Source organism: Anas platyrhynchos, chromosome 1 (assembly GCF_047663525.1).
Source record: "Anas platyrhynchos isolate ZD024472 breed Pekin duck chromosome 1, IASCAAS_PekinDuck_T2T, whole genome shotgun sequence".
Classification (NCBI taxonomy): Eukaryota; Metazoa; Chordata; class Aves; order Anseriformes; family Anatidae; genus Anas; species Anas platyrhynchos.
This window is the reverse complement of record NC_092587.1, coordinates 42,326,600-42,354,381: the sequence shown is the minus strand read 5'-3', so window position 1 is coordinate 42,354,381 and position 27,782 is coordinate 42,326,600. Positions and strand designations below refer to the sequence as shown.

The 27,782-nt window shown below is 39.8% G+C and overlaps 1 protein-coding gene across 2 annotated transcripts in view; it reads left to right on the top strand.

The window, feature by feature from the left end:
- Positions 1–27,782, top strand: part of LIN7A (lin-7 homolog A, crumbs cell polarity complex component) — a 58,400-nt gene that overhangs the window by 2,868 nt on the left and 27,750 nt on the right. For both annotated transcript variants that reach the window (XM_027454138.3, XM_027454141.3), the window contains exon 2: positions 14,659–14,777. In XM_027454138.3, the coding sequence (XP_027309939.1) occupies positions 14,659–14,777 (119 nt within the window). The remainder of the gene's footprint in view (positions 1–14,658; positions 14,778–27,782) is intronic.

Here is a 27,782-nt window from a genome sequence, read left to right as displayed (position 1 = left end):
GGGGAAGGAATCAGCAACTGCTGCAGGGTAGAAGCATATAGCAGTGGAGCTACACGTGGGGGCTGCTGCGGGCACACGGGCCCAGTGGTTGAGAGCTTTGTGACAGGGAAGAGCCTTCTGCCAGGCACCTTCTAACAGCCATGTAAATCTCTTACTTAAAAAGAAAAAAAAAAAAAAACGTGCACCTTCCTGTCTTTTCAGCATGTAAGACGTATTGGAAGCACCCCATCAGTAACCCCCAGTGCCCATCAGAGCTCACTGTGGGAATATTTTAGGCCGATTCAGGGATGATGTTAGAAACTTTGAAAGCATTACTTGGTTCCATGTTGAGATGAACAGCTACAATGCTATGTTTCATAAACGGACAAACAAAAAGAGTAAGGTTGGGATTTTTTTTTTTCATTTTGTGTTCCAGGTTATGGATTTTAAATTATGCTCCCAGTTTAATTTGCCTCCATTTAAAAGAACAAAACAGGCAGTCCAAACCAAAAGGGAAATGCTTAAAAATGCCCATACTATTTTTTTTATTTTTATTTTTTTTTAACTGCGTACCACTTGTCGCACCTTGCGCCTTGCTGTTCTCTGTGTTGGGCCGGCAGCACTGCATGTGCCTCTCCTTACAATGCCCATTGTGTTGCACAGCGATAGGAAGCTCTTCATGGGTGTGAAGCACGCAAAGTGTGCATTAGCACAGTCTGGTGGAAGCATTTTTTGCAAATGGCACTGTGCTCCCAGATACACGCCGGGAGGAGTAGGTTTCTGTGCTTCCTTCAGCACTCATTTTAGGAGCGGCCCTATGAAGGCACGCAGTTTGTAGCAGGCATTGTCCTGGTAAGGCTTAACAGATGTTCTCCATCTGAACTTTTTTGTTTTGCTAAAAGTCTGGCAAGTTTTGCATAAAATTTTTTACATAAAATTTTACCCGTGCTCTTCCTTCCAAGATGAAAATCTGCTCGGACAGGAAACTGACCATTTATTTACTTGGAGTTCTGTGAAACTTCAGTCCCTCTTCCTTTTCTCCATGGGAAGAGTAGCTTTAAAAGAGCACTTCTTGATTGTTCTTCTTGCTTTTGAAGATATTATACAATTAGCCTGTGCAAAGACCATCTCATGATCAAGAGCATGGAAATATCTTTTCATGTGAAGGGGGACTTCTTATTAATAATCCAGGTCCCGCTACATTTTTCCTTATATAGCTACCACTCATGCCACTGATGGTTGCACTTCTTCATGTGATTAAGGATGAAAGAAGAAATTTGAATAGACTGAATATCCAGTGCTGATATTTTAATCCCTGTGAAGTTTCACAACAAGGTCATAGCTATTGGCTGTTGACAACCAAATTTCTCCTTCTTTCAAATATATCCTAGGCAACTGGAGAGACTTCTTGCTCTTGAGCTGTAACACATAGCTAATCTCTATTGTCTTTTTAACAATTCAATCAGATATTTTTCTAGTGGAGTAGGTGTCCCATAACTTCCAGAAAATCCTTTATAAAACACTGTGTTTAGTGAAAATGAATAAGAATTCAAACAGGCTTGGTATTGCCATCAGCTGATAGCAGTGGTAGACATACTCTATGAAATGTGCTACTGAATGGTGTTTGACCATTAGTATGCATTGTTGCTTGCTGGAGTGTTCTTCCTTCTTTCCTTCTCTCATCTTGTCATTTCTCTTTTCATTCTCAAATCCTACATAAATAGGGATTTTTCCCCATCGGTGCCCATTCATTTGTATGTAATAGAAATTGTTTTGAATAGAAGTTTCTGTATATTATCTTTGGGGAAAAAAATGCAGCATACTCATCAGGAAGAGAAAATCAGAGTCATAAAGTGTGAAATACGCTCCTTGGCAGAGGTGCAACATAAGGCCAGATATCTTTTACGCTGCGGTTAAGCCCTTCAAAACAGTGTTAAGCGGTTATGCTGCTCCCTGCATGGCTTTCAACAAAGCGTTTCTATCTGTCATAGAGATTTCTTGTAGAGCTCTTCAGCCTAGCATGTTAAAGCAGAAAAATATTTCTGCAAGTGCCACACGCTTTAAGTCTAATATTACTCTATTTGGTATGCCAGATGATGACATATAAATAACCAAATTCATTCTTCCAAGGGAAAAAAAGGGGGCCTGTTATGTGTAGGACCAGAAACAATTGACAATTCTGGTGACAGATCAAAATGTATTTTTTTTCTTTTGTTCTACATCAGTGTGTCAACATTTATTTGATTTTTTTCCCCAATGTATTTATATGAAGGGATGGTTTCAGGTAAGCAGACTGCACCAGCGATTGATGTTTTACGTATAAGGATGTTTTCTGAAGATCCGAGCAGTTTAAGAGTTTTTTTTTTTAGCTAAGTATGCATTTCAGTTGAGTCTCCTGGAGCTCTGTAGCAAGAACAAGAGGAAGTCCCAACCCAAATGTCATCTTTGATTTCAGTCAGGGATGCAAAAATAGACAGTTTGAAAAGTTAAATGCTGACGTCCAACTTAAACACCCCTGGCAGTAGAAGCCTGAACTGGAAGAGGTGCCAGGGTTTGCTGAGGAAAGGGGGGCTCTGCCTCACGAGGTGGCTTGGGTTCAGCCGGCCGCGTGCTGAGGGACAAGGCTCTGTCCTCGGGCCTGAAACAGCTTGTGATGATGTGGCCATTGAAACTGAGCATGGTCTCAGGGGATGGAAACGAATCCAAGTTCATTGCATCATCTTCTGTGTGCACCAGGCACGGCAGGCCCTCTGGCGCTGCCTTTCTTCAGAGAGCTGCGCCTTCATGGCTGGCGCTACGCGGACACAGAAACGTCTTCCAAAAAGTAGTGGTAGTCTTAACACTAGGCCACCTTTGTGGGGCGTAGAGGGGGAATATCTTTAATTTCCAGCTGTGTTTACTTCTGAAACATGTAACTGATCAGAAGCTGTGTTCAAAGTCAGGGGATTTTTGAGAGACACCTCTGTGAGAGCAGCTGTTCCTACCATTCCCTCTGGTCTGTCAGGCTGAAAAAAAAATTCTGAGATGGTGGTAGCAATGAAATAACCATTGTAATCTACCTGAATTTACCCTAGGTAGAACAAAGTGGTAAACACAACTAATATGTGTACATTCTTCTGCTTGTTCTCCAGAAGGGGCTTGCTCCTGAAACTTGGTGAAGTGGACGGAGCCTCTGACAAGCCCCTGGGCGGGTGCAGAATTCACCATTTGCAGCAGGTTGCAATATGAGAGTGTTAATGATCAGAAAGAACACGGGATGCTTTTTTTTTTTTTGTGTGTGTGTGTGTGTATAGCAAATGTATGCTGTCTGTCTATAGATAATGTTGAAAATGAAAGATTTGTTTTTGTAAATAATATCCCTATGCTGGTTTGTACACACTTCAGTTGCATGCTGGTGTCCAAGAAACATTTGTGTAACTAATGAAAAAAGGATTAACCTCTTAATGTAATTGTAAGTAAACAATTTGCTTAATTCCATCCTGAAGCTCCAGTTGGACTCCCCTGATAATGTTATCACAGAGAAAAATTTAAAAAGTGACAAATTACTGAAGTTCTCAGCTTTGTGCCGAGGATAATTTGTCCTTTTTGTTCCCCATTTCAGAACACGTATATTCACATCTCTCCTTAACATGGATGACAGTCATGCACATGCAAAAAAAGAAATACAAGCCTTTGGTGACTTGTGTCATTCTGATACAAAACGAGGTTCTTGTAGGTAAAGCTATAGAATTTAAAATATTAATTATGTAAAACTGTTGATTTTACTTACTCAGAAGCACAAATAATTAGAAGTTGAGGATTTAAGAGGAAACCAAGGAAAGGCGGATAGATAGCATTTTGAGAGCACTTAACTGTAAATTTGTAAATCTGCTTTCCATCATGCACAATTAATTTGTTTCACATGATGTATTTTTGACATTTAAAAATAATACTAATGTGCTGGAAACTGCACGTATGTATAAATCCAAGGATTTTCAAAGTTAATCTAAGTCAGTTTAATCTTCTTTTGTGATATTTGCTGGAGAGTTACCCTCTGAATGACAAACATTTAATGGTTAATTCTCTATTCAGATAAGATGGTTTGATTCAGAAATGAACATTTGCATACTAGCAGTTTTCTTTTAATAATGAGTATTTAAACCACAAGCTCAGGTCTCAGTTAAGTTAAATACAGAAGGAGATGTATGTATATATTTGAGAATGTGATTTTCTGAGGTCCAAAACAGAATGGTTAAATAAACCCCAAACTTCGCAAATGCAATTCCCCAAAGTCACCAGAAAATGCTTCTTACAATGAGTTATTACCTTAGTGCTACTTTACTAGTAATAGTTAAAATATATATATTAGAAAAGTTGATTTCCAGAAGGGATTGGAAAACTGTTACCATTTAAAAGATAGAACAATGAAGTATCCATGAATGCACAGAGCATCAAAGCTTGATTTTAATTGTTTCTGTGTAAACATGGGTAATCAAATAAGGAAGAATGTGGCCCAAAATAGACTCTTAATTTATTTCTTCTGAACCTAAATTACATTTTTACTGTTTCTTTTTAATGAGAGCTCAAGTTTAAGCACTAATCCTCCAATTTCACTAACTCCTTAATTTTCTTTTTCAACCATGTTTTCTGAAAAATAATAAATCTCCTAGACCGTAAGGTATCAGTCCCTCTGGAACCAGTTAAGTATTGGGGAAGAGTGTACTTGAAATAGCTTAGGTGGATCATTGTGGCCATCAGCAGCAGTTTTAACCTTCAGAAATTTATTTACCATCATCTCTTCACTTTTCAGTAGATTTGGCAGTAGTGTTTCTGTCAAATGCTATTTACTGAATCATCACAGGAATAAAAGGATAATGTATCAGTTCTTTGTTATACAGAGCCAGACCAGAGAAGCTTTAAGAGGGCATGATGACTTTAAAATCCATGAAGCGCTCTTTGGAAAAAGAGGTGGTTGTACATCTGGTCCCCTCTGTAGCCTGATTGACTTGTAATCCATCAGTGGAGCTTATGCTCATTTATAAAGTGCCTTTTGCTTCCTAATAGTATGGCCATGTCAGAAGATGCCAGGTATGCTCCTTGTATCTTAGGCAGATAACTTACCTTGTGAAATAAGGCTGCAACCTGAGATGAGTTCCAGTTCCCCCTGCCCCTGTTCTCAGCGTTGTAGCACACATACAACACCAAGCAATGGCACAAAGGTGGCTGTGAGCTCTGTTTCTCACAGGGGTTTTCAGTTTCAAAGTTTTGTGTGTACCTTGCAGCAGCAATTCAAGAGTCACGATTTTCTTCTGAGGTCATAGCCATCTCAGAGCTGAAAGTCAGCAGCGAGCAGTTGTTGAGATCTATCAGCAGATATCTGTACCACCTAGCTGTACTGCCAGAGGATTTTATTTATACTGCCTTCTGCTGTTGTAGCTTTTCGCATACATGTCTTCAAAGAAAGTTGTTTTTTTTCCCTTTTCTGAGAAATGACTAGGATGTAGCCAGCTACCAGAGGGATTCGATCTGCAAGAAGTAATATCCTTAAATCCACTAAAATTGAAGAGAGAATATTAACTTTCTTCTTGTTACCTGACCCTACAGGGAAAAAGTTGTGTTAGATGTGTGTCTGTAATGACTGCATCACATCCATTGTATTGCGCAAATGTCATCTTTTCTCTGTCATCTCAAATCACCTAAGAAAACACATCAAACAACAGAAGATAAAATCATAATGCTTGACTTCCAGTGATGATTTGCATTGCTGCTAGGTACAACTGCCAGTAGCCCACAGCCATCTTTCTGGTAATAACAGAAAAAGATTTAAGGTTAAGATTAGCTGGTGAGGTAAGAACTGAGGAGAGGCAGCAGGAGACTGGTAATGACACATGAGCAGGGAGGAGAAGGGGGAGCAACTGCCTTGGCTCCAACGCACGGTGCCTGTTGTGACAGAGAATTAGCATCCCTAAGTTAACCTTGCCTCCCTTTGCGAGACACCTCTTGGTGCCTTTTTCACCTCTTCCTGTCGGCTTCCCTGCCAAGAAAAATCTCTCAGCTGCAAACTAAAGACAGGCTGCAAGCATCCGTGTGGGTAATGCATGAGGTTGCCCATATGGCCAATGCTTTTGTTTTGCAGTGCACATGTAGGACACGTAAATACATGCTTTTGCATAGGGAGGGGAGTGAGAGAATGGAATTCAGCTAAGAGAAAAGTATATGGCAATTAGAAATAGTGTTGTTTTTCATCCTGTTTTTTGTTGTTCGCACAAGCCTATTCATTGTAATTGTTTCTGTTTTCTGCTTCTCTAGGTTAGTCAAACATTTAATTCCTTCACTGATTGTAATGGTTTTCTCTGTATGCTTGCAGACTAAAACACAAAAGCAAGCATTCTATTAAGTTTCGATTAAGGACCCTTCCTTGGGGTATTTTAATGTAGCAGCATTTTATTTTTCTTAATTTGGGATCAGAACCTGTAAAGCGTTCACATTTGCAGTTTCAGCTAGGTGTCCAGCATACTTCTGCCTGCTGTTTTAAACAGCTCCACTCCAGCATGAGAGGGGTTCTGCTGAACTGTTCTTGCAAAACCAAGCTATGTGATCAGGAGACAGCTGAGGCTGGCGGAGTTCTCAAGACATCTCTTTACAAGATACCAATGGCTACAGGAGAGAATATACAGTTTTCCTGTTTCCACAGAGTTCAACTTGCAAGAACTTATTTATTACAGCCAGGTCCTTACCCTACTGAATTTCACAATTTCTCAGGGATTTATAGCTTAGCTTCAGAGGGCTCTTTTTTTTTGCCATTATTTCGTAGTTTCAGGAAGCCAAGACGGAACGCTATTTTACACTTCTGGGTAGGCAAATAACTGTTTTAAACACTGTTACTTTTCTTTTTTATTTTAAATAAATATGTACATATTATGCTTCCCGCAGGAAATGAGGATTTAATTATTTTACTTAATAAATTAATATGTACACATATATTCGAAATACATACAATATATATTTACTTGAATACATTTTTTTAAAGTCTAACAAACCTTGTTCTTTTTGTGTCATATTCATAACTAACTGTCCCTACTCAGAAAAAGCACCAGAATCATGTCTCATCTGTTCTATTCAGCAGTTAGTGGCTAGCTATAAATCATAGTTCTGATCACAAAGAGCAGGCATGATTGAACAATATAAAATTGAATCTATATGCAGAGAAAGAAAAAAAAAAAAAGAAATTTTACCCTCCCTTCTCTTTTCTCCATAGCTAATGCAGGGGAAAAAATGTCATTCTTGTTTAAGTAATGTGTTAGGAAATATCAGTGTCTTCAGTTCTTCTCTATTCTTTGCATTTTCAGCTTTATTTTTTAACCCTCTCTCTTGAAGGATAATGTGGGAACTTGTTTTCATACTGCTGCTGTGTTGAATGTCTTCTATACAAAAGTAGTGGGTGCTGTCAAATGTAAAGGGCTGGTGTTATCTTTAATGTCTTGCTTACTCACAGATGGTAAAATCATGTGGTGAAAATCTTCAAACTCACATTTATGCACCTCGTCACCTGCCTTTCTTTAGAAATTGTAATGAAACTAATGGTTTGGAAGAATAAAAATTACTTCACTGTTGTAAAATCGTTTGGTTTTAAGGTTAGTTTTATATCCCCATCTTTGAAAATTCTGAATTGTATTATTGCTCTTCAGGCCTAGAGCTAAGCCAGTGAAACCCATCATCTTGGAACAATCTTGAATTACCTGTTAATTCAATTTCTTCTGTTTCATGATTTATTATTATTCCTTTAAAAAGCAGTAGTGGAAATGTGACAGTACCAAGCCACTCTCTCAAAGCATCTAACAATCTCAAACAGTTAGAGGAATGGCTTTGCCCTTATACAGCAATGAATAGGTTAAGAAGATTGCCCAAGGTGAAGCAAATCCAGTTCTCCCAGGTGGCCTTCGTGGTAGGTTAAGGCTATGAAAAATGCCTAGCTGAAGAATGGAAATCACTAGATAAAACTTAGGAGTTTGAGAGTAGGGAAGATTACTTGGTCATTGTAGACGTTGTGAGGTTCAGAGAATATAAAGAGCATATTTTTTTCATTTAAAGGAACCTTTTGAGTGCTCAATCTGAACAAGCTAAGCAGAGTATTCAGGAGCAGCATGCCTGAAATGGCAGTGTTTAAGGCAGTATGCCTGCAACAGCAAAAGTGACTGAAATTGCTGAAGAGAACCTTAAGGGTCTTCTGTAATGCTGAGGATGCTGGATGGAGAGATCTCCACACAGTTTCTGTCTGTATTTTGGATTAAAGGTGACTGTGCTTTCCCTGCAAATAAACTCTGTCCTTTCTATAAGTTATTTAGCAAAACATTTCAGACCTTTACTGTCATATTCCAGTTCTCCTGCCAAAGCTGCTGGGAAGTCTCGTGGTACTTAGCACTGCCTTGGGGGGTGCAGCAGCTGGGTCACAGGCTTTACTTCTGGGAGACCAAGTGAAGCTGAGGATTTTGGGTGGCTGTGGTGTGTCCGAGAATCTAGAGCCAGATAAAGCCTGAGTGTAGCACAAAAATGCAGAAATAGATCAATTTAAACCCAAACAGAGTCTGATGAGTGGCCACAAAAAATGAATGTGCTAGACTGGCGCTTGGACTTGATGATCTTAGAGGTCTTTTCCAACCTGAATGATTCTATGCTTCTGTGACCGAGGCAGTGGAGGAATGTATGTAGGAACCTGTAGGGAAATTGCACCACTGTCCCTGGGAGCAATCACATCACATCAGGCAAAATGAGACACACGCAAGTGTGCTCAATCTTATTTCATGGTTGATACGTCAAGAAAAGAAATCAATAAAATCTTTGATTAAGACATTTTTAAAAGCTTTAACTAAAATGCATATTGGCCTGCCTGCTGACAACACTGTTCTTATCAAATGTGGTGTCACCCGGACCACACGGAGGTAAATTTGCTTGAGTCATTCACAATGTATCTGGACAATAAGAGTGGGTTTCATCATACCATTTAATATGTAGGATGTAGGCATGTACATCTGAGTTAATCATCTATTCTCCCTTTGTAGTCAACAAAGAGAACAGGCACTCCCAGAGCATGATTCATCTCATCTAAATTAGGCCAGATGAATTGTAGCCTGAAAGTGTCTGTTTTTCTTCATCAAAAGTAGCGACAGTCTAGGGTGAGAAGCTGAGCTGTAGATGTCTGCATCAGAAGTGTGGTGAGTTGCAACCCTCACCACGAGATGAATCATGAGAGCTCTGTTTGGTTGTTCTTTGTTACATTTATTTGTGCATTCATAGTGATGTTTAACCACAGGAGTATGAAGTGACACTGCAGTAAATCTCTAACTGCTACCCATGTCATCTAAACTTGAGTATGAATGCATTGATATTATTATTCTTGCTATAATTATTTTGAGCAGACCTCACAGATATACACGATCAAATGTTGAATAGTATTGCTGTATCCTAACAGCTTGGCTTGTTGCTCCCTGCACATCAAGTCTGATTTACCGTGGTGAAGTACACCTTTACGCTTACTGATTGCCATGAAATTCTGGGCAAGACAAACACAGCAACTCAAATTGGCAAAAAAGTCTGCTTTCTGCCTCAATTTTCCTGAACTCTCTAGGTTAGATTAAATGTATTAAGTTGTATTTCAGGAGAGCACTGTGCCGTTAGCAAGGAACCAAAGAGCCGAATGAAGGGACATGGGACACTCTGCTCTTTGATACCAGGGTGGGAATTGTCATGTTATGCAAAGCAGCAACTGACAGCAGAGCTCTGGTAATTCAGAAAATTTTCAAAAGATACACACTGGAAGTCTTCTAAAGCTTGTGCTTTAACGAAGAAGTCACAGAGAGAGTCTGATATAATGCATTAGGGCTACTGGCTATGAATCATGAATGAACTTTGCTAATCACTATGGAACTCTAATTGCCTGACCATTGATCACCTACTGTCATTTGATGGTATTTGAAGAAGTTTGCTAAGTAAGCATCCTACATAGGCTTTGGAAATGTTGATAAAAAAAAAAATGACAGAATAACAGAATTCGGGAATATGTTTTCATGAGCTGTAGAGGAACAACTAAACCTTAACAAAAGTATTGGAGAAACAAAAGCTGACAATTATAAAGACCTGTTATGTCATGCAAATTCTTCACCCTCAGCCTAATTAAAGGTCTTTGGACACAACGGTATATAGCTTGTAAATTGCCAGGATTATTTTTTTGTAATGCCACAGTGAAGTTAGTGAACGTATCGGAGGTTTACTGAGTGTCCTTGCTATCAATTTGTGAGGTACCAAAGCATGGTGTTTATTCAGCACATTTACTTTTCTTAATAACTGGCATACTAAGTCATTGAAGTTCTCCACAATTAACATGAATGAGGCAGCAGAATGACCTCGAGAATGTGAGAAGTCTGTTTCCTCATGTCTTGTTAACAAGCAAGCGATCACCATATTTTTGCTTCAGGAGCAACCCAACAATATGATTCTAGAATATTTACCAGAGTATAGAAATACTATGTTTCTGAGTAATTACTGTTTGAACCCAAGCTAGTATTACAGAGCATACTATTTTCTGCTTAATTGTCTCTTAAGTCAGAGGATAATATATTTATTTTAAGGACTGCATACTGACGTTTGACTTGCTCACAGAGGAGGAGCACGAGAGGAAGGATGAACGCTGGTAGATACACACCAGTTTCCATATTTTGCATTACAAAGCATGCAAGTACGTTCTTTTTGAAGAGTCACTCTGGTGTTAGATGGGGAGCATTTAACAAGCTAAAATCATTTTCTATGTTTTTTCCTAGTAATGTGTAACGTATCTGACTAAATTAGGGTTGGACTAGATGATCTTAGAGGTCTTTTCTAACCTGAATGATTCTATGATTTTATGATTCGGTGAAATTGAAACAAACTTAGCCTGCACAAAATATACCAGCATGAAACCACACTCAACTTTCACAGAATGCTGGATCTCATCTGCCCAAAGCTAACAGTCCTGTGGAAGGACCACCGAGTGGAGACCAGCCAGGATTCTTTCTGTAATGCATGGATTCGTAATTATCAAGTCGTAAAAGCTGGATTGCAAAACATTGGAAATAACATTTACTTTTCAAAACATCCAGCTAATTAAACAGATCAGTCTACATTGTTTATTGCTTAGCTATGTGAAGAAAATCAGCTAGTGAAAACAGCTTGTAATACCAGAACAAAAGCATGAAGAAAAAAGTGGTAACTAAGCAGGAAGACCTTTTTATCAATTGCACTGTGATATATTTCTACGTCTACAGAATTCATTTAGTATTGCATGGAAATGTTCCTCTTATATCACTGTAGATATCTTGCTGGTTCTATGTTCTAGTGATACTTCTCTTTCATAATGTCTATATAGTAACCTCCTGCTTCTGTCCCACTAGCATTGCAAATGAAAATTCATTCAAATGGAAGCAGAAAGAACACTTGAAATGAGATATTTTTTTTTTTTCTGAGAGCCATGCTTTTCTTTTGATGAGCGCACTTGATAAAATGTGTTCCACCCACAGCCCCCTGCCTTCCTCTGTGTTTCACTGATAACGTGACCCACCACACTGAAACGTTATTATTTCCTGAAAGGCTGTAGGCAAGCATCACGATGAGAAGACAAAAAGGGAAGTGAATGTTAAGGAGAATGGGAAAGAAAGGAGTTTTGTGTACGTAGGAGGAAGTAAGAAGAAAGAGATAAAAAATAATAAAAAAGAGCATTGGATAATAAAAAGAGGGCAAATAAGTGCATAGTCCTTTCAAAGTGTACGCATCATAGAATACAGAGGAATAATTCTACCCACATCATTACTCAAAATTCCTGATAATTTATGAGGAATGTAAATATGGGAAATGAGGATGGATCTCAGTGACATTACCATCAGCTTAATGTTAATATAATGGAGTTCATATTTTATAATATAGTAGGCAAGAGATTATTTTCTGTTGTGTTTCAAAAATACCTTTGATTAAAGAAAGTACAAATCAGAAATGAAAAGCAAGAGTATTTTATTTACATAAAGTTTAACTGGTTTTAACATAATTCCTGGAGTATTTCTTACACCCACACTTTTCATAAATTTGTGCTTTCCACAAGTATGTAAGAAAATGGTATTTAAGAACAATTACTTGATGATAACTTTTGCAAGCAAAGCTGATTACATTTGTAATCACAGGAGGGTTTGAGACAAGAAAAATATCCCAGCAGGTGAATACCAGTACTTCTGAAACATATGGCAGTGACGTATCTGACTTCACCGGGGTGGATTCCATGCTATATGCTTTTCCTTCAATGTGACTTTGAAATCTGCTTCATTGCCAGTGACATCACTTCTTTGAATAAGCGCTTACTTCGGTTTTAGCTGGAATTCACCTTGTATAAAGGATCTGCAAAAAGCGTTTGCTGCATTTAAATTCCTGTGCTTTGAGCAATTTCATTTTTTAAGTGTACCTTAAGCTTCTCGTTAGGGTTATTAAAGGAAGGAAATACAACCTATTTCCCATCACACCAAGGTCTCGGGGGTCTCAGATGACCCTTTATGGATGACATTGGCTACTAGCAGATAGTGTGCAGTGGAACAATGGGCAGATCAGCAAAGTAGGGCAGGTGGTGCTGAGCCCACATCGCGTGTGTTGTATGGAGAGGTTATTTCAGACTGGCCGTGGCCTAGTGACATGGACTGGATACCCACTAGCAGTTGAAGCACAGCTTGGAGTAAATGCATGGGTGCAGTCTTTGAGCATGGGTTTAGGTTTAGTTTCATCTGAAATTTCATGCACACTAAGACTGCTCTGCAATGTAAACTGAAGCCTGGTAAGGGGAAACTTCCTTCTTAAATAAACACTGCATGCTTTCTGCCATGTTTCCTCTCATATTTGGGTCTGTAAAAGAGCTTGGGAATTATTTGGGTGTTGAGGTGCTGTGGCATAACCTACCACACTAACCGGTTGCTTACCTCCTGTGTAAATCACCTTACTTGTAAATTCTTTGAGGCATCATCTTCTCTTTTCCTAACACCGATGCAGATGGATAATAATTATTGTGTTACAAATGCAAATACGTTATTATAGTTTTATTCCCATTACAGCTCATCTAGTGTTATCTCTTTTCTATTTCCAGAAAATTTCTCATGTCTTTTATGTCTAAGACATCTGGTCAGTATAGCTCAGCTACAAGCCAAGGATTGTAAGAACTCTTTCAATTAGCATAATCTCCCAGTCACAAACAGTAAAATCCTTGTCATCAGCTGGGAGAATTATACAAGGATGCATCCAGTCATTGTAGATGTTTTGGAGTGGTGTGGCAAGGGGGAGGGAGCTTATTTCTTTATAGCGCAGTTAACGCACAGAATTAAAATACTTCAATTATTCATTTATCATTTAGTACTATAAATTCATTTAATTGCTAGGATACAGACCTATTTTTAGTAGAGTAGTGCAGTTCACCAATAGTGGCTCTGGTAGCTATGCAAAATACACCAGAAGATGTGAGAGTGACCACACAGTCAAGGCAACAGCATTGCCAGGTTCAGCTATATCTGCAAATGTACAGGATGAGCCTCAAGGCAGCATTAAATGGCACAGGAGGAGAAAACCCTCTATTAAGCTCTACCATTTTGAAGGCTGACTGGGATGTGTATTGCTCAGCTCACTCCTCCAAATGAGTCAATGTCTCTTTCTTTATAAGGCTAGCCTCCGTCAGACAGGCTTGTATTTCTTCTGCTCCTGTGTCCCCAGCCATAAAGGATTGTTGGACATCTCATGGACAGTTTTTTTTGTGTGTGTGTGGTTTTATTTCAAATTTTTTAAAGTATCTTAGTAATTAGTGTGTGAATTAGGAACTTGTGTTAAAGATGAAAAATGTTGTGAGTGAGGTTATGGACTGTGTTCAGCTGGACCAGAGTCCTGCTCACCACTCTGAATGGTTACTCACTTAAGCCCTCTGGACTGCTCTTCAGAAACACCTAGATTTTGCCCTTGATGATACACACAGGTTTAAGAAGGATTTAGGCCACCAAAAGCAGTATTCCTGCACTTCTGTTGGTAATAAGGATTTTTACATGGCAAATCAGCAAACTTAGCATAGGTCTTTGGAGACTTAGATAAGAGCCTTACCCATACACTCTCATTTACTCTTCATTAGCAGGCTTCTCATTCTTCACTAGCAGACTCTTACTTGTCTCTAGAAGATTTTCTTTATCCATAATTTATGTTTAGATTTAAGAGAAGGGAAGATAAAATACTTTTCTTGCACATTGTTGTTAGTGTACTTTCAGCCTCATTCTTTCAGACTTTGTGAAAGTAGACCCCAATGTTTCAGTGCTGCTTTCTTGTATGCAGAAAAGTAAGAAATATTTTAGATCTGCTGATGCGGATTAGCTGCTTTGAACTGTTAGCTTTGTTCCAGAAAAGTTCTGCAATTGAGAATGTAGCATTGTGTGTGCGTGTTTGTTGTACAAGTAAATACACTGTTTGTCCATGCTTTGGGATTTGGATCTTGGGACTGCAGTGCTGGTGCCTGAGGCTGGTATAACACGAGATTAGTACTATAGTTATTGCTAAAGTGGATTTAAATTCACCGTCACTGTGCCCCGGTTTAGTCACTTACTAGTTGCTGTTCCATTTACAACCTCTGTTTATACTGACTTGTACTCCTTTTCTTTTTCCACTCAGATGTTGCAAGAGCAATTGAGTTACTGGAGAAACTGCAAGAATCTGGAGAAGTACCGGTACACAAGCTACAGTCTCTAAAGAAGGTGCTGCAGAGTGAGTTTTGTACAGCTATCAGAGAGGTATGGAAGTGCGATTTTTAGTTATTTCTCAGAGTAACATTCCTATCATAAAAATAAAAGTCCACGTGCCTTTCAGTGCTGGAGAAGCAGGAGTACCTTATATATAAGACAATGGATCCGAGATGTGTCTGTAGCTGCCTGTACTGTGCAGGAAGCTGAAGTTACTGAAGAGCAGACACGGAACAGTTGCGTCAGCATCAAGCCTGAGGCAATTAGCCTTGCTGAGGAGAAAGGGTGATTAACTAGTACTTTAGTATTCTGCTGGTGCTGTTTCAGTGTCTACACTAACCCGTACAGCACATGGGGACAAGCCAAGTTGGGTCAGTCCAAGCTTAAATGCCTTTTCTTTGAACTCAGGTGTGAGATATAATCAGAGCATGGAAGCTAACTGGAGCTAACAGGAATCTTGCATTTGAAGTCAGTGGTCAGGTCCCAGTGGATATTGCTCCACATGTCAGAAATTTTTGTTAGATTGCTAAGAACTGTGATCATTACACTGCAAGGCATGGTCAGGGTCCTTCCTAAGCTCTGCCTAGCAGTAGATAAATGATGATTTCTTCAAGGCAAGATAAAGAAGCACCTCCCTTCCTACACACATACTAGTAGTATCTTTAAAGCAGTTACATTATAAATACTTCTAAAAGAAGTTTCTTAGACAAAAAAAAATAAATTTCGTGTCACATTTCTTACCTACTAAACTGGATGTTTTTAGTCTGCCTGTCTGAAGCAGCTCTAAATGCCCCGATGAAGGCAACATTTTTTTTTTTTTCTTCCAGAAAATCTGTAAGAAATTGTGTTTCAGTTTGTCTATCTACTGCCTGGAACCAGTCCTCCCGCACTGAATCAATGGGAAATCTAATGTTACCTCAGTGGCAGCAGGATTGAATTCCTGATAACTAGGCAACAGCAGCACATTGATTGAGTGGACTGCTGGGTGGCTGGAAGGAAGAAAGAGAAGAACAGACATCAGTTTAATAAGCAGAATGCAATCACGCTCTTTGTTTTATGGAATATATTCTTCAGTGTGAGAAACAGAGAGAGGTTTCCACTAAAATGAATGGCTGTTTTCAAGGCTTTTTAATGGGAGTAGTGTTCAATGACAATAAAGTCACTACGTACCCTGAAAAGCTGATATTTTGACTAGTCCTTTCATTTAACTAACTAAATGCTTCCTTAATTGACCACAGAGCATTGAAAAGTTAGTTTTCTTCATATAGCAGAGTTTGGCACTCCAATTGTTACAGGAATTTTCAATCTCTCATCATCAGTTAAATCTTATCAAATTTACATTCATCTCTGGAAAATACTTGTAACAGAAACAGACAAGAAGCTTTTTGGAATGGATACAGAGCCTAGGAGGTTGGAAAGTGGCTTAGACAAATGCACTGTCAGTTCAGCAAACTGAAAGTGGATTTTGACAAAACCATCTCAATGGCATGAAAGGTCTTTATAGACTGTCCTGTAAAGACAATCTGCAAATGGCAGGCAATCTGATTGCTATTAGAGTCTTACTGGCCAGGTAATGGCTGATTTGATAAGCCTGCAGCTAGGTGTTACACAAGAGTTGAGTATGATGAATGAGCAGTTCGGTCATTGTTATCAACTTCGTAAACAAAATAGTTTATTTCTTTTTAAATATTTAGCATATATTACATGCATATAGACTATCTATCTAATATATCACTATTGGAGAACAAAATTCTACAAGAAAAAAATATTAAAGCCAGTCAGAATGACATGTAAGAATATTTTCTTAGAGGAAAAAATTCAATATAAAATGTCCAGTAGCAAAACCTTTTATCCAAGGAGGGCAGAGGAATTGACATATATGTATTGGCAATACTTAAGGTTGTTCAAAATGTGACTCTTCTTTTCAGTTACTTACCTTTGGCAAAAGTTTAGACTGTAGCTCTTTTTTTTTCGCCAGATGAAAAGATGTTGGAAAATTCCAGCAAAATAATTTCTTCCATTTAAAAAATAATATTTTAAAAGCATGGAGTGTTTTGGCCTTGTTGAATTGTTAGACATCTCCAAGCTCTGCAGCAAGGGCTTGCAGAATGTTTGTCCTGTGCCTTGCAATTAATCAGGGATGTCCGTCTTGCATGTCCTTTGTGTGCACTGGAGCTCATGAGAGACTGGTAGCTATTTTATCGAGAAGTCTTCCCCAAGCATATTTGAGCCTAAGATAGCTGAGGATGGACAGAAATTCCCCTGCAAATGCTCCTTCCCATTGTTTATCTTCTCTTAGCCTGAGTGCAAGCTGTGAGAGTGTGGAGACTAGCTTTTTATTCCCTGTCTTACCCACCTACAAAAATAAAGGGAGAAGAGTTGTTGAGCATACAAGAGAAAGTATGACAGGAAGTAATGTGAAAAGTTGTGAGGAGCACAGAAGCCTTCCTGGTGAAAGCAGTGCAGTAGGCAGGGTGTCAGCAGTAGGTAGGAGTAATTGAAATGGAATGAGGAGCAGTGGCAGGCTGTGTATTAGTATGCAAATTCTGGAAGAGGCTGCTTATTAGATATATGCAGAGATTCAGATTTGCATTGTGGTGTGTACATTATATAATGCAAGGTCTGAGCCTAACTTTCTTTCATCAGAAAATCTAATAAAGCAGGTTAACGCAGATGCCTGTAGTCCTATAAATTCCATAATAAGCGAGCTTAGGAAAATAAACATTTTCTTTTCCAGTCTAAGAAATTATGGAAACTTAACTATCCAGTGAGTTTGACTGCTAAAGGATGTCCCAGAGAGACTTAATATTGTGCTGAGTGCAGATGAAATGATTGAAGATAAATTATAATCCATGCAATATTGATTGGCTGTGACTCGTCCCTCTGTAACTAGGAATTATTTAACTACAGAAGCAGTAGGTCACCTTTATGATCAATTAGCCTTTAAAAGTATGAGATACTTTATTAATGATATACGTTCCAGTCTAATATGTGGGAATCTATTAAATAGCTCTAATGAATTGTATTTATGGGAACTTATTTGGTAAATCAACCCACAAATTCAAATCCCCAAACTGATATTCCACAGAAATAAAATATTTTTAAAGCGTCTGAGTGAATGAAATTTAAATAGAAGTACTTTGGCATTTTTCTAGGATACTATGTCAGGAAATGGTGATTAATGGTTCTCAATTAGCTAAATATAAGTACCAGCAGCTGAAATATTCTGTCTGGCACTAGGAAGGAATTCGTATTAGCTCTGGAAATAATGGAAATAACTGAAGTATGTAATGGCCTTAGTATTTCCTTTTTTGTCTGAAGACCCCTAGCTGTACCACATAGTCCAGAAGACAAGGTAACACAAATTTGGTCACAGGCAAATTGATTTTTTTTTTTAAAAGTAATTGCATTTTAAAATTATTTGTTTCAAAAGCTCTCCAGCTTTATGAAAATTAATTAAGCTTCTATAGCCTTGTCACCCAGCAAAATACGCATGAATCTCGTCCACTATACTATTAAGTCCTTTCTTCTATGTGTTTTTGCTATTTATTCAAAGTTGTTGCTGTGTTGTATTCTTCTGATTCCTGGGGGATTACTGAAAGAGATGAACTGCAAGGCACAAAGAGTGAATACATAACTGAAATACTAAGAAGGTATATTCATGTAGAACAACAACAACAAAACAACAACAGAAAAAAACAACCAACCAAAAAAAAAAACAACCAACAAAACAAACAAACAAAAACTAGGCAACCTGAATTGATAAAGTGTCTTTAATTGTTGTAAGTCAGTGAAAAGGATGTTAGGCGAACTGTAAAATATGATGAACTTCTGGTATGGCAATAAACCATGAAGAGAGCTGTAGGCACAGAAGTTAGGCTGAACAACGGAGCAAAACACACTAAATCATCAACAGAAAGTATGGCATGCCTTAAGAGATTATGAGAATTTTATTTACTGTTAACACTTGGTAATCAGTACTGAAATGCCAGGAGAGTAATGATACAGGTTGATAAGCCCATGCATCTCCTTATGAGCTGAAGTTTTCTTTCAGGTTGTTTCTGAAGTTTCTATTTCTGTATGTTCAACAGTAGTGTAATGTTCAGGAATATCCGGCTTTCCTGCTACCCATCCTTCTCTTCTCCATTTTCATTTCAAGATTAAATCAAATGTATTTCTCTGTGGATATTATTTAAAATAAATCTGACTGATATATCCCAATAGTGAAACATTTATCAATACCAAACATAATCTGTTCAGAAGGCCTTTATAAAATGCTGTGTGGCAGCCAGAAGCACAACAGTCGCCATTATTTTACTCTGTTATCTTATGACTCCCACCAAAATACCAGGTCATTGCACATCAGCACTTCTGCAAGATTGGATCAATGACAATCGTTTCTTAAAAGGAGGAACAGTCAAGACAAAATACTCTACTGTTGTGTGTTTTGTATGAAAACAGTCTGTGGAACAGTATTTTGTTTTTGAAGATAGTTTGGTTTAAACTTTGTTAATTTAAACCTTTTATACTTATTATAAAATTATCTTAAGGATGGAGCATCATAAAAATTTGGAGACCACTAGTGACTTCCAGGCAAAAACATGGCAGTGGCAGAACTCTAACCCATTTCTGAGGAGGATCTGGATATTTCCCCCCAAAATTACTTCTGAGATATATTTGATTACATTTTATTGTATTAAAAACATAGCTTCACTATATGCTATGTAATACAGTTCTGCAAGCCAAGTTGGCATGATTTTCTTTAATGATTTTCTGTAATTAATGATTGTCATTTTCATGCTTTAGCAATCTGAATGACTGGAATCCCACAATGTGTTACTATCTGGTCATTTTCTCAAGCTGTGTGTGCTTTTTGTAACTAACCCTGATACACATTTTTGCAAGTATTAAAGAACTAGAAGAAGAGTGCTAGTTGGTGAAAGCAGAGTCTAGCAATACTATCATAGAATCATTAGGGTTGGAAAAAATCTTCAAGATCACCTAGTCCAACCATCCCCCTGCCACCAGTATCACCCACTAAACCATGTCCCTAAGTACCACATCCAACCTTTCCTTGAACGGCCCCAGGGACAGTGACTCCGCCACTTCCCTGGGCAACCCGTGGCAATGCCTGACTACTCTTTCTAAGAAGAAATTTCTCCTAATTTCCAACCTAAACATCCTATGTTTATTACTTTACTATTTATGACACCCAGAAGCCTTGGCTGTTCACTTCAGGTAATCCAGCATGCTGGTTTACTCCATTTTAAAGGGCTGTACTAAATGTAACAGTAATGCTGTCAGCGGGACTCAGGCAAAACTTTTCATTCATGCTTTTATTAAAATTACCCATTTAGAATTTTAATGTAGAACTACAGGTGCCATTGGAAGTCTTTGTTTTGTTGTGTTTCAAGAATTCCGAGGTTGGTTTATTCTATTTATAACACAATGCATTTCCTCTACCTCCCAAACATAGCCTCTGAAAGCAGAGTTTAATTGTTTTCTGCCTGGTGAATCCCATTCCCAGTAAAAATAGAGGTTCCTTAGGCCAAACTCTTGGCTGGCAGTGAGGGCAGCCCTGGAGTAGAAGTCCTGCCCTCTGTTACTCTTTCTTTTCATTGGGAGATGAGTATTTGTTACAGGAGGAGGAACAGAAGTCTTGCAGTCTCTCACCTCCACAGGGCAAGCACAGCTTTAAAAAATATGTTTTTAAATAGAAAGTGAAACTTCTACACATACATATTGAAAAGAGTTACCTTTAGAGATGCTATCATTCACAGCACAGAACTGTGACATTGGTTCAGTATGAAACCTGACATCCAAGGTCCCCTACTGTCACATTTACCCATGCAAATGGTGGTATTAGTCAGGATTAAGCAAAAGTGCTATATTGGACTTACTAATAAGGCAATTAGTAAGCAAAAGGCCAATAGGACAACTCATAGGAGTGAAGCAAGTGAGATTTGTAAGCTCAGATTTGTAACTCAGGTCACAACAGCAGTATAGTTATATTAGCATGATGCCCTATTAGACTGGCAGGGAAGCAAAGTTCTCCTTAGGCTAATCTGATACCTGGTTTTGGTATTACAGATAGCTTACTTAGAATTGCTGCACTGATAATTTAGCAGTAGCATTCATGCTGTAGGAAATACGGATTTGTCCAAATAGACCAAATTCACTCAGATTTTCACATGCTTAAACATTGATAGATTTGTGCTTTTCATTAAAAACAGCATTCCTGGTTGCTAATTGTAAAGTTTCAGTGTTTTACTTTTTAAAAATACTGAGGTAGGTTCTATTGTCAGCTGAACCAGTCCAGCTTACCTGAATTCTGGGGCTGGGTAACATTTGCAAGAATCTTCTGCTGCACCATTGTGTCCTTTTTGCATGACCAGCATCCCAGCAATGAAAAGCCACATAAAATAACGATAAAAATAATTTAAATACATCCATCCCTGTTTGGAAAGGTTATTACTTAGTTTCATTCAAAGGTGATGGTATAGCAAAATGGTAACACTTTCATGTTTTCCCAAGTTTTGCTTTCCCTCTCCTGGTTACAAGTGTTATATCTATAATGATGAGTTGAGGAAGAGATTTGTAAAGTATGTAAATTAGGGCAGAAAAAAAACATTAAGGGCTGACTGTTTTTTGTCATGTCGCCATGCTGTATTTAGGCATTTAGAAAGTTCAGCAGTTTGAAAAGCTGAAGTTAGCAGTAAGTACAGAAAATATATTTTTATATAAAATTACCCCACTGTGTTCAAATATGTGCTTTTTTTTTAAACTATGAATGTAACCAGAAATTACACAAATTTTGAAAAACAATGAAGTTGCAATTACCACTTTGCCATAAATGATTGAAGCTTTACTCAGTTGCTTGCAAGCCCTGGATGGCATGAATGAGAACTTTTGGAATGATTACCTTGTCACTCAGCAGATGGCCTTCATTAATGGCAATTATATGAATTTACCAGGCAGCCCAAGCATTATCTGAGAGAAGGCATTATTAAGTCTCTATGCAATTACTAAGTCCCTATGAGTTCCATGACTTCACTGCAGGAGATTTAAAACAGCTGCTGTTGTCACTTTTTCTTTTAGCCGCCTAGAGCTAAGTACATTGATTTCACAGATGTAGTACCCCAGAATCTGGGTCCATACCATACCACTAATCTTTAATCAGTGCTTTTTCCCATTGGCTTTGATTAAAGATCAATTTTCCGAGTCAGCTGATGGCTGTGTATCTACTTGGATTTGCACTCTGCTTGCTTAGTTGTGCTTTTCACAAAAGAGGAATGTTTGAGTGCAACAAGAGTCCTGCAATAGATAAAATCAAAGCAATGACATATCTTGTCCATGTTCTAGTTTATCTGGGTTGCTGGTTCATGTTTACTAAACCTTTTAGATGAGTGGTGCTGATGAGTGGTTCTTAGTACCATACAGAGCGGTGGTCATATGTCTTGCAGAAGGTCACTCTCATGGCTCGGTGGCGATGCATCTCAGCATCTTTTTTGTTTTCTTCGCATTGTCATTTTAGTTTATTTTTGCAGTATTGAATTTCATTACATAACGCTCTTAGAGCTAAACAGCATAGCCTCTGCTGCAGTTCATCTGAAGCCTGCTTCTTCCTCTTGAGAGAAATCAGCAGCTAGGTGAACTACCGAGGAATATTTATGCTGACAGTTTGTTGGAAGCCCCTGTAGCATCTGCATAAGCTCTCATTTCTGCCTTGATGGAGCCTCAGCATCCCCCCGCTTCTACTTAACAGAAGTTGTTGATGAGGCTCTGGAGTAATGCTCCTCAATCTCCGTTTTTCAATATGCCTTCAGAAAAGAAAAGATACTATAAAACTATTTGAAAACTCCATTTAGGTACATTTTTGTTAGTATTTAAAACAAGAAACATCAGCAGTTTCCTTCATTCTCCTTGCCTTCTCAGCTCAACAGGAACATTTGGGATAAACTTGCAGGAGTGGCTCACATTAGGTCATCTTTTGTCCAGGTGCTGATTTTGACATGGCTTTGCCAAAGCCCTTAATTTTGGGAATATGGCTATTGCATACTGTATACCCAACAACATACGCAAACTTATGGATAAAGTGAAGGAAATGAGTGTTTATTGTTGCTTGGCATATTTTTGAGCTCGAAGGTAACTGCCAGTAAGGTCTAAAATAGAGATTTAAATGATGACCCATCACTTCCAAGTAGCCTTATGGGAATTATCTAATGACACACGTTGTTATTTCCTTTGATCCCAGTGCAGTAGAAGTAGAAGCAGCAAAAAAGACTTTCATGACAGTAGCTCAGTGACTGTGAAGCTTACAACTTCAAAGAGACATACAGCATTGTCTTCAAAGGTGTCAGATCATAGCTGTCCCAGACTTCGAGCCAGTACAGAACAGTGTGTAAAGGACATAAAATAAACTATATGACCCAACCATATTTTTATTGCTCCTAGTATTTCCTGGTTGTGTATGAAAGTCCATTTTTCATTATTCTGAAGAGGATGCTGTCGTGGTTCCGCTCGAGTGGGCAGCCGAGCTCCACCACAGCCGCTCTCTCACTCCCCCTCCTCAAAGAGGAATGGGGAGAAAATATGTGAAAGGGGCTCAAGGATTGAGATAAGGACGAGAAAATCACGCAATAATTAGTGTAACGGGCAAACCAGACTCAGCATAAGAAGACAGATAGTAAGATTTATTGCTCATTACTAACAAGCTAGAGAAGTGAGAAACAAAGGAAAGAAACCAAAAGCACCTCCCCCCCATCCACCCTCTTCCACCTCCTCCCCCCGAGCGGCGCAGGGGAACGGGGGAATGGGGGTTATGGTCAGTCTACAGCACTTCTTCTCTGCCGCTCCTTCTCGGTCACTCTCGTCCCCTGTGCTGTGGGGTCCCACCCACGGGATGCAGTCCTTGACGAACTGATCCGGCGTGGGCTTCCCACAGGCAGCAGCTCTTCCAGAACTGCTCCAGATATGGGTCCGTACCACGGGGTCCATCCCTCAGGAGAAAACTGCTCCAACCTGGCTCCCCTACGGGCAGCAGCTCCTGCCAGATCACCTGCTCCTGCGTGGTCTCCTCTCCACGGGCTACAGGTCCGGCCCGGAATCTGCTCCGGCAGGGGTCTTCCACAGGCGGCAGCCTCCGTCGGTGCAGGGCCACCTGCTCCACCGTGGTCTCCTCCACGGGCTGCAGCGTGGAACCCTGCTCCACCGTGGTACTCCATGGGCTGCAGGGGGACATCCTGCTTCACCATGGTCCTCACCACAGGCCACAGGGGACTTCTGCTCCGGCGCCTGGAGCACCTCTCCCCCTCCTTCTACACTGACCTTGGCACCTGCAAGGCTGTTTCTCACTCCCTTGACTCTCCCGGCTGCTGTGTGGCGCAGCAGTTTTTTCCCTGTCTTAAATATGCTCTCACAGAGGCGCAAAACAACATCGCTTATTGGCTCAGATTTGGAAAACAATGGGGCCCTTCCCAAACATGGGGCGGCTTCTAGATCTTTCTCACAGAAACCACCCCTATGGCCCCCTGCTACCAAAGCCTTGCCACGTAAACCCACTACATTCCACCCCTCGCCTCTGTGAAAAGCATATTTAAGATTACTCACAATATACTCTTACTTTACAATTATCACAACAACTTTCACAAATTTCACTTAAATCAAAAAGAAAACAAAATTCACCACACTAACATCTCACAGTTACTGCTTTCTTAAATTCTTCACAACTTGTACATTCTTAACAATCATCTTGCGCATATTTTGCCCGTTACTTCTACCAACTATCATCCTTATCTCAAATTCCTCGAGCCCCACGTTGGGCGCCAAAAAGGACTGTCGTGGTTCCGCTCGAGTGGGCAGCCGAGCTCCACCACAGCCGCTCTCTCACTCCCCCTCCTCAAAGAGGAATGGGGAGAAAATATGTGAAAGGGGCTCAAGGATTGAGATAAGGACGAGAAAATCACGCAATAATTAGTGTAACGGGCAAACCAGACTCAGCATAAGAAGACAGATAGTAAGATTTATTGCTCATTACTAACAAGCTAGAGAAGTGAGAAACAAAGGAAAGAAACCAAAAGCACCTCCCCCCCATCCACCCTCTTCCACCTCCTCCCCCCGAGCGGCGCAGGGGAACGGGGGAATGGGGGTTATGGTCAGTCTACAGCACTTCTTCTCTGCCGCTCCTTCTCGGTCACTCTCGTCCCCTGTGCTGTGGGGTCCCACCCACGGGATGCAGTCCTTGACGAACTGATCCGGCGTGGGCTTCCCACAGGCAGCAGCTCTTCCAGAACTGCTCCAGATATGGGTCCGTACCACGGGGTCCATCCCTCAGGAGAAAACTGCTCCAACCTGGCTCCCCTACGGGCAGCAGCTCCTGCCAGATCACCTGCTCCTGCGTGGTCTCCTCTCCACGGGCTACAGGTCCGGCCCGGAATCTGCTCCGGCAGGGGTCTTCCACAGGCGGCAGCCTCCGTCGGTGCAGGGCCACCTGCTCCACCGTGGTCTCCTCCACGGGCTGCAGCGTGGAACCCTGCTCCACCGTGGTACTCCATGGGCTGCAGGGGGACATCCTGCTTCACCATGGTCCTCACCACAGGCCACAGGGGACTTCTGCTCCGGCGCCTGGAGCACCTCTCCCCCTCCTTCTACACTGACCTTGGCACCTGCAAGGCTGTTTCTCACTCCCTTGACTCTCCCGGCTGCTGTGTGGCGCAGCAGTTTTTTCCCTGTCTTAAATATGCTCTCACAGAGGCGCAAAACAACATCGCTTATTGGCTCAGATTTGGAAAACAATGGGGCCCTTCCCAAACATGGGGCGGCTTCTAGATCTTTCTCACAGAAACCACCCCTATGGCCCCCTGCTACCAAAGCCTTGCCACGTAAACCCACTACAGATGCCAAGCAAATTCCTATAGACTTCACGGTGTCAGAATGGCATTTTCAGACAGAACTAATGTTGGAGGGAAAGAGAGAGGGCACAGAGAGGTCTTGTGTGTCCTAACAGCAGCACTGGGAGTGTGTCAGCGGGATGATCCACTACATGTCAGTGCTTCCACCAGAGCAGAGGATGTGACAGCATGCGTTTCCCGCTGGTACATCTGCTGTGTTCTTCTGCTAGCACTGAAGGAGGGAAAGGGATTCTGGCCCTAGCCCGTAACCCCTGTTGGGTTGTTCCTTGGACAGGCACAGCACTCATATGGCCAGAACTCGCGGACCAAAACTGTGTTCAGCTTTCAGAGAGCTACACAGACAAAAAAAAAAAAAAGGAGAAAACCTGGAGCAAGTAGTATTCTGGCATTTCAGATAGAGCCTCCATACAGTGTTCTACTCTAAGTTAAAATACTATACCCTTACAGTGACTATTCTTCATTTATTTTTTACAGTGTTTCAGCCCTGTGAAGTTTTTTTTTTTCTTTTTTTTTTTTTTTTCTTCCTAATTAGCCCTAAGGACAGCTTAGGACAGCTTAATAATGCATCAAGATCTGGATTGTGTTTTTTTTTTTTTTTTTTTACACTTTAATAAAACTGACCTATAGTTTTCTCCATAACCCTGCACCCCAAACAAAGAAAATTTTAAATAAAATATCCTCTATGAAAATGTAAAAGCCAACATTTGCAATATTTCTCCCACACATTCTGAAATTAAAACTGTCCCATCTCCTCAGTTTGTTAAATGAGACTGAGCTCATTTACAATTTTGAGCTTTCTAAAGCATATCCTCCCTACTGCCTGTGGCGTGTGCATACAGTGTTACTTCATGGAGAAGGATTGTTATGACAATTGTGAAAATGATACAGATACTTAATTTTGAAAATAAACACCAAGTTTTCATGATGTAAACATCTAACTGCTTATAGGCTAATGAAAGCTTATAATGTCACCATGTTCAAAATGCCAGCAACCTTGAATGACCATGCTCTATCAGATATAAATAGCTCATAAATACAGACAAATTGTCACAAAGAGTTTTTTTTTTCTGCAAGTTGTCCAAATGAGGTAGCTGCAGGAGATAACTTACATAATGTAGACTTTTTGGTACTTCCAGTAAGCCTTGTAATATATCAAGTCTTCCCCTCAAAGTATTTGTCAACCTTTTTAACATCACAGTGCTCACAGTCATCCATTTGCTTGTCCATCGTTAAGAGGACCTTTTGTCACAATGAAGATGACGTAAACTGTACAGTGCAAATATGTGTGTGTCTAATTCTTCAAATGTGTGGCATTAGCCTATCGCAAAATGGGCCCTTGTGATTCATTTGCTCAAATAATTGTGCTTAAGAATAATCTAAGTTTATTGTTAGCCAGATGTCCCATGTGTACATGGCATCCACAGCCAGTGGTTCTGTGAGATTGCCAATAATATGTCAAATTCTCATTCTTTTCAATTACCCAGAATACTCACTTCCCCATTTTTTTATTAACTACTAAAGATAAAAGTAACTATCAGCAGCAAATAAATCAATATAAACAAATTTGGTTTGGGTCAGCTTGGTAGCTGAAAAAGAAAGTAAGCCTGCATTAAACTTTCAGATGGAACTGCTGTGTTCCGCACTGTGGTGTGTGACCGTGTTTAGTACAGCATCGTAGCAAGAGGCTGCAGCTCTCATGAAGAAATACACTTCTAAGATGTAGTCGTGCTTTCCTGAGCATGCTTATCATATGCGGTAATTTAAAGAAGCAAAACACAGGCAAAAACTAGGAATTCCACATGGTACTCAGAGAGAAAACTATAAAGTAACACACCATCATTAGAGATTTTCCATTTTCGTTGAGCTATCACAGTTTTATGGCTGAATGGCAGTGCTCCATTACATTAGTATTGAGCTTGGGTAAGGTTACAGACGTAAAAAGTCATTATCAGAGTGGAAGGGTAGTCTGGTAAGCTGCTTACTTCCACATTGCTTGCATACTCTTCTGGCTGTGTTTGATTTTTCTCTTTTGTCATTATTTTATGTGTTCATCTGTTCAGGCATCAACTTAAATGGATAGTTAGATGGGTTTGTGGTTTTTCTGTAAAAGAAAATGTTATTTGAAGTCCTGACAAGCCTGTCATAA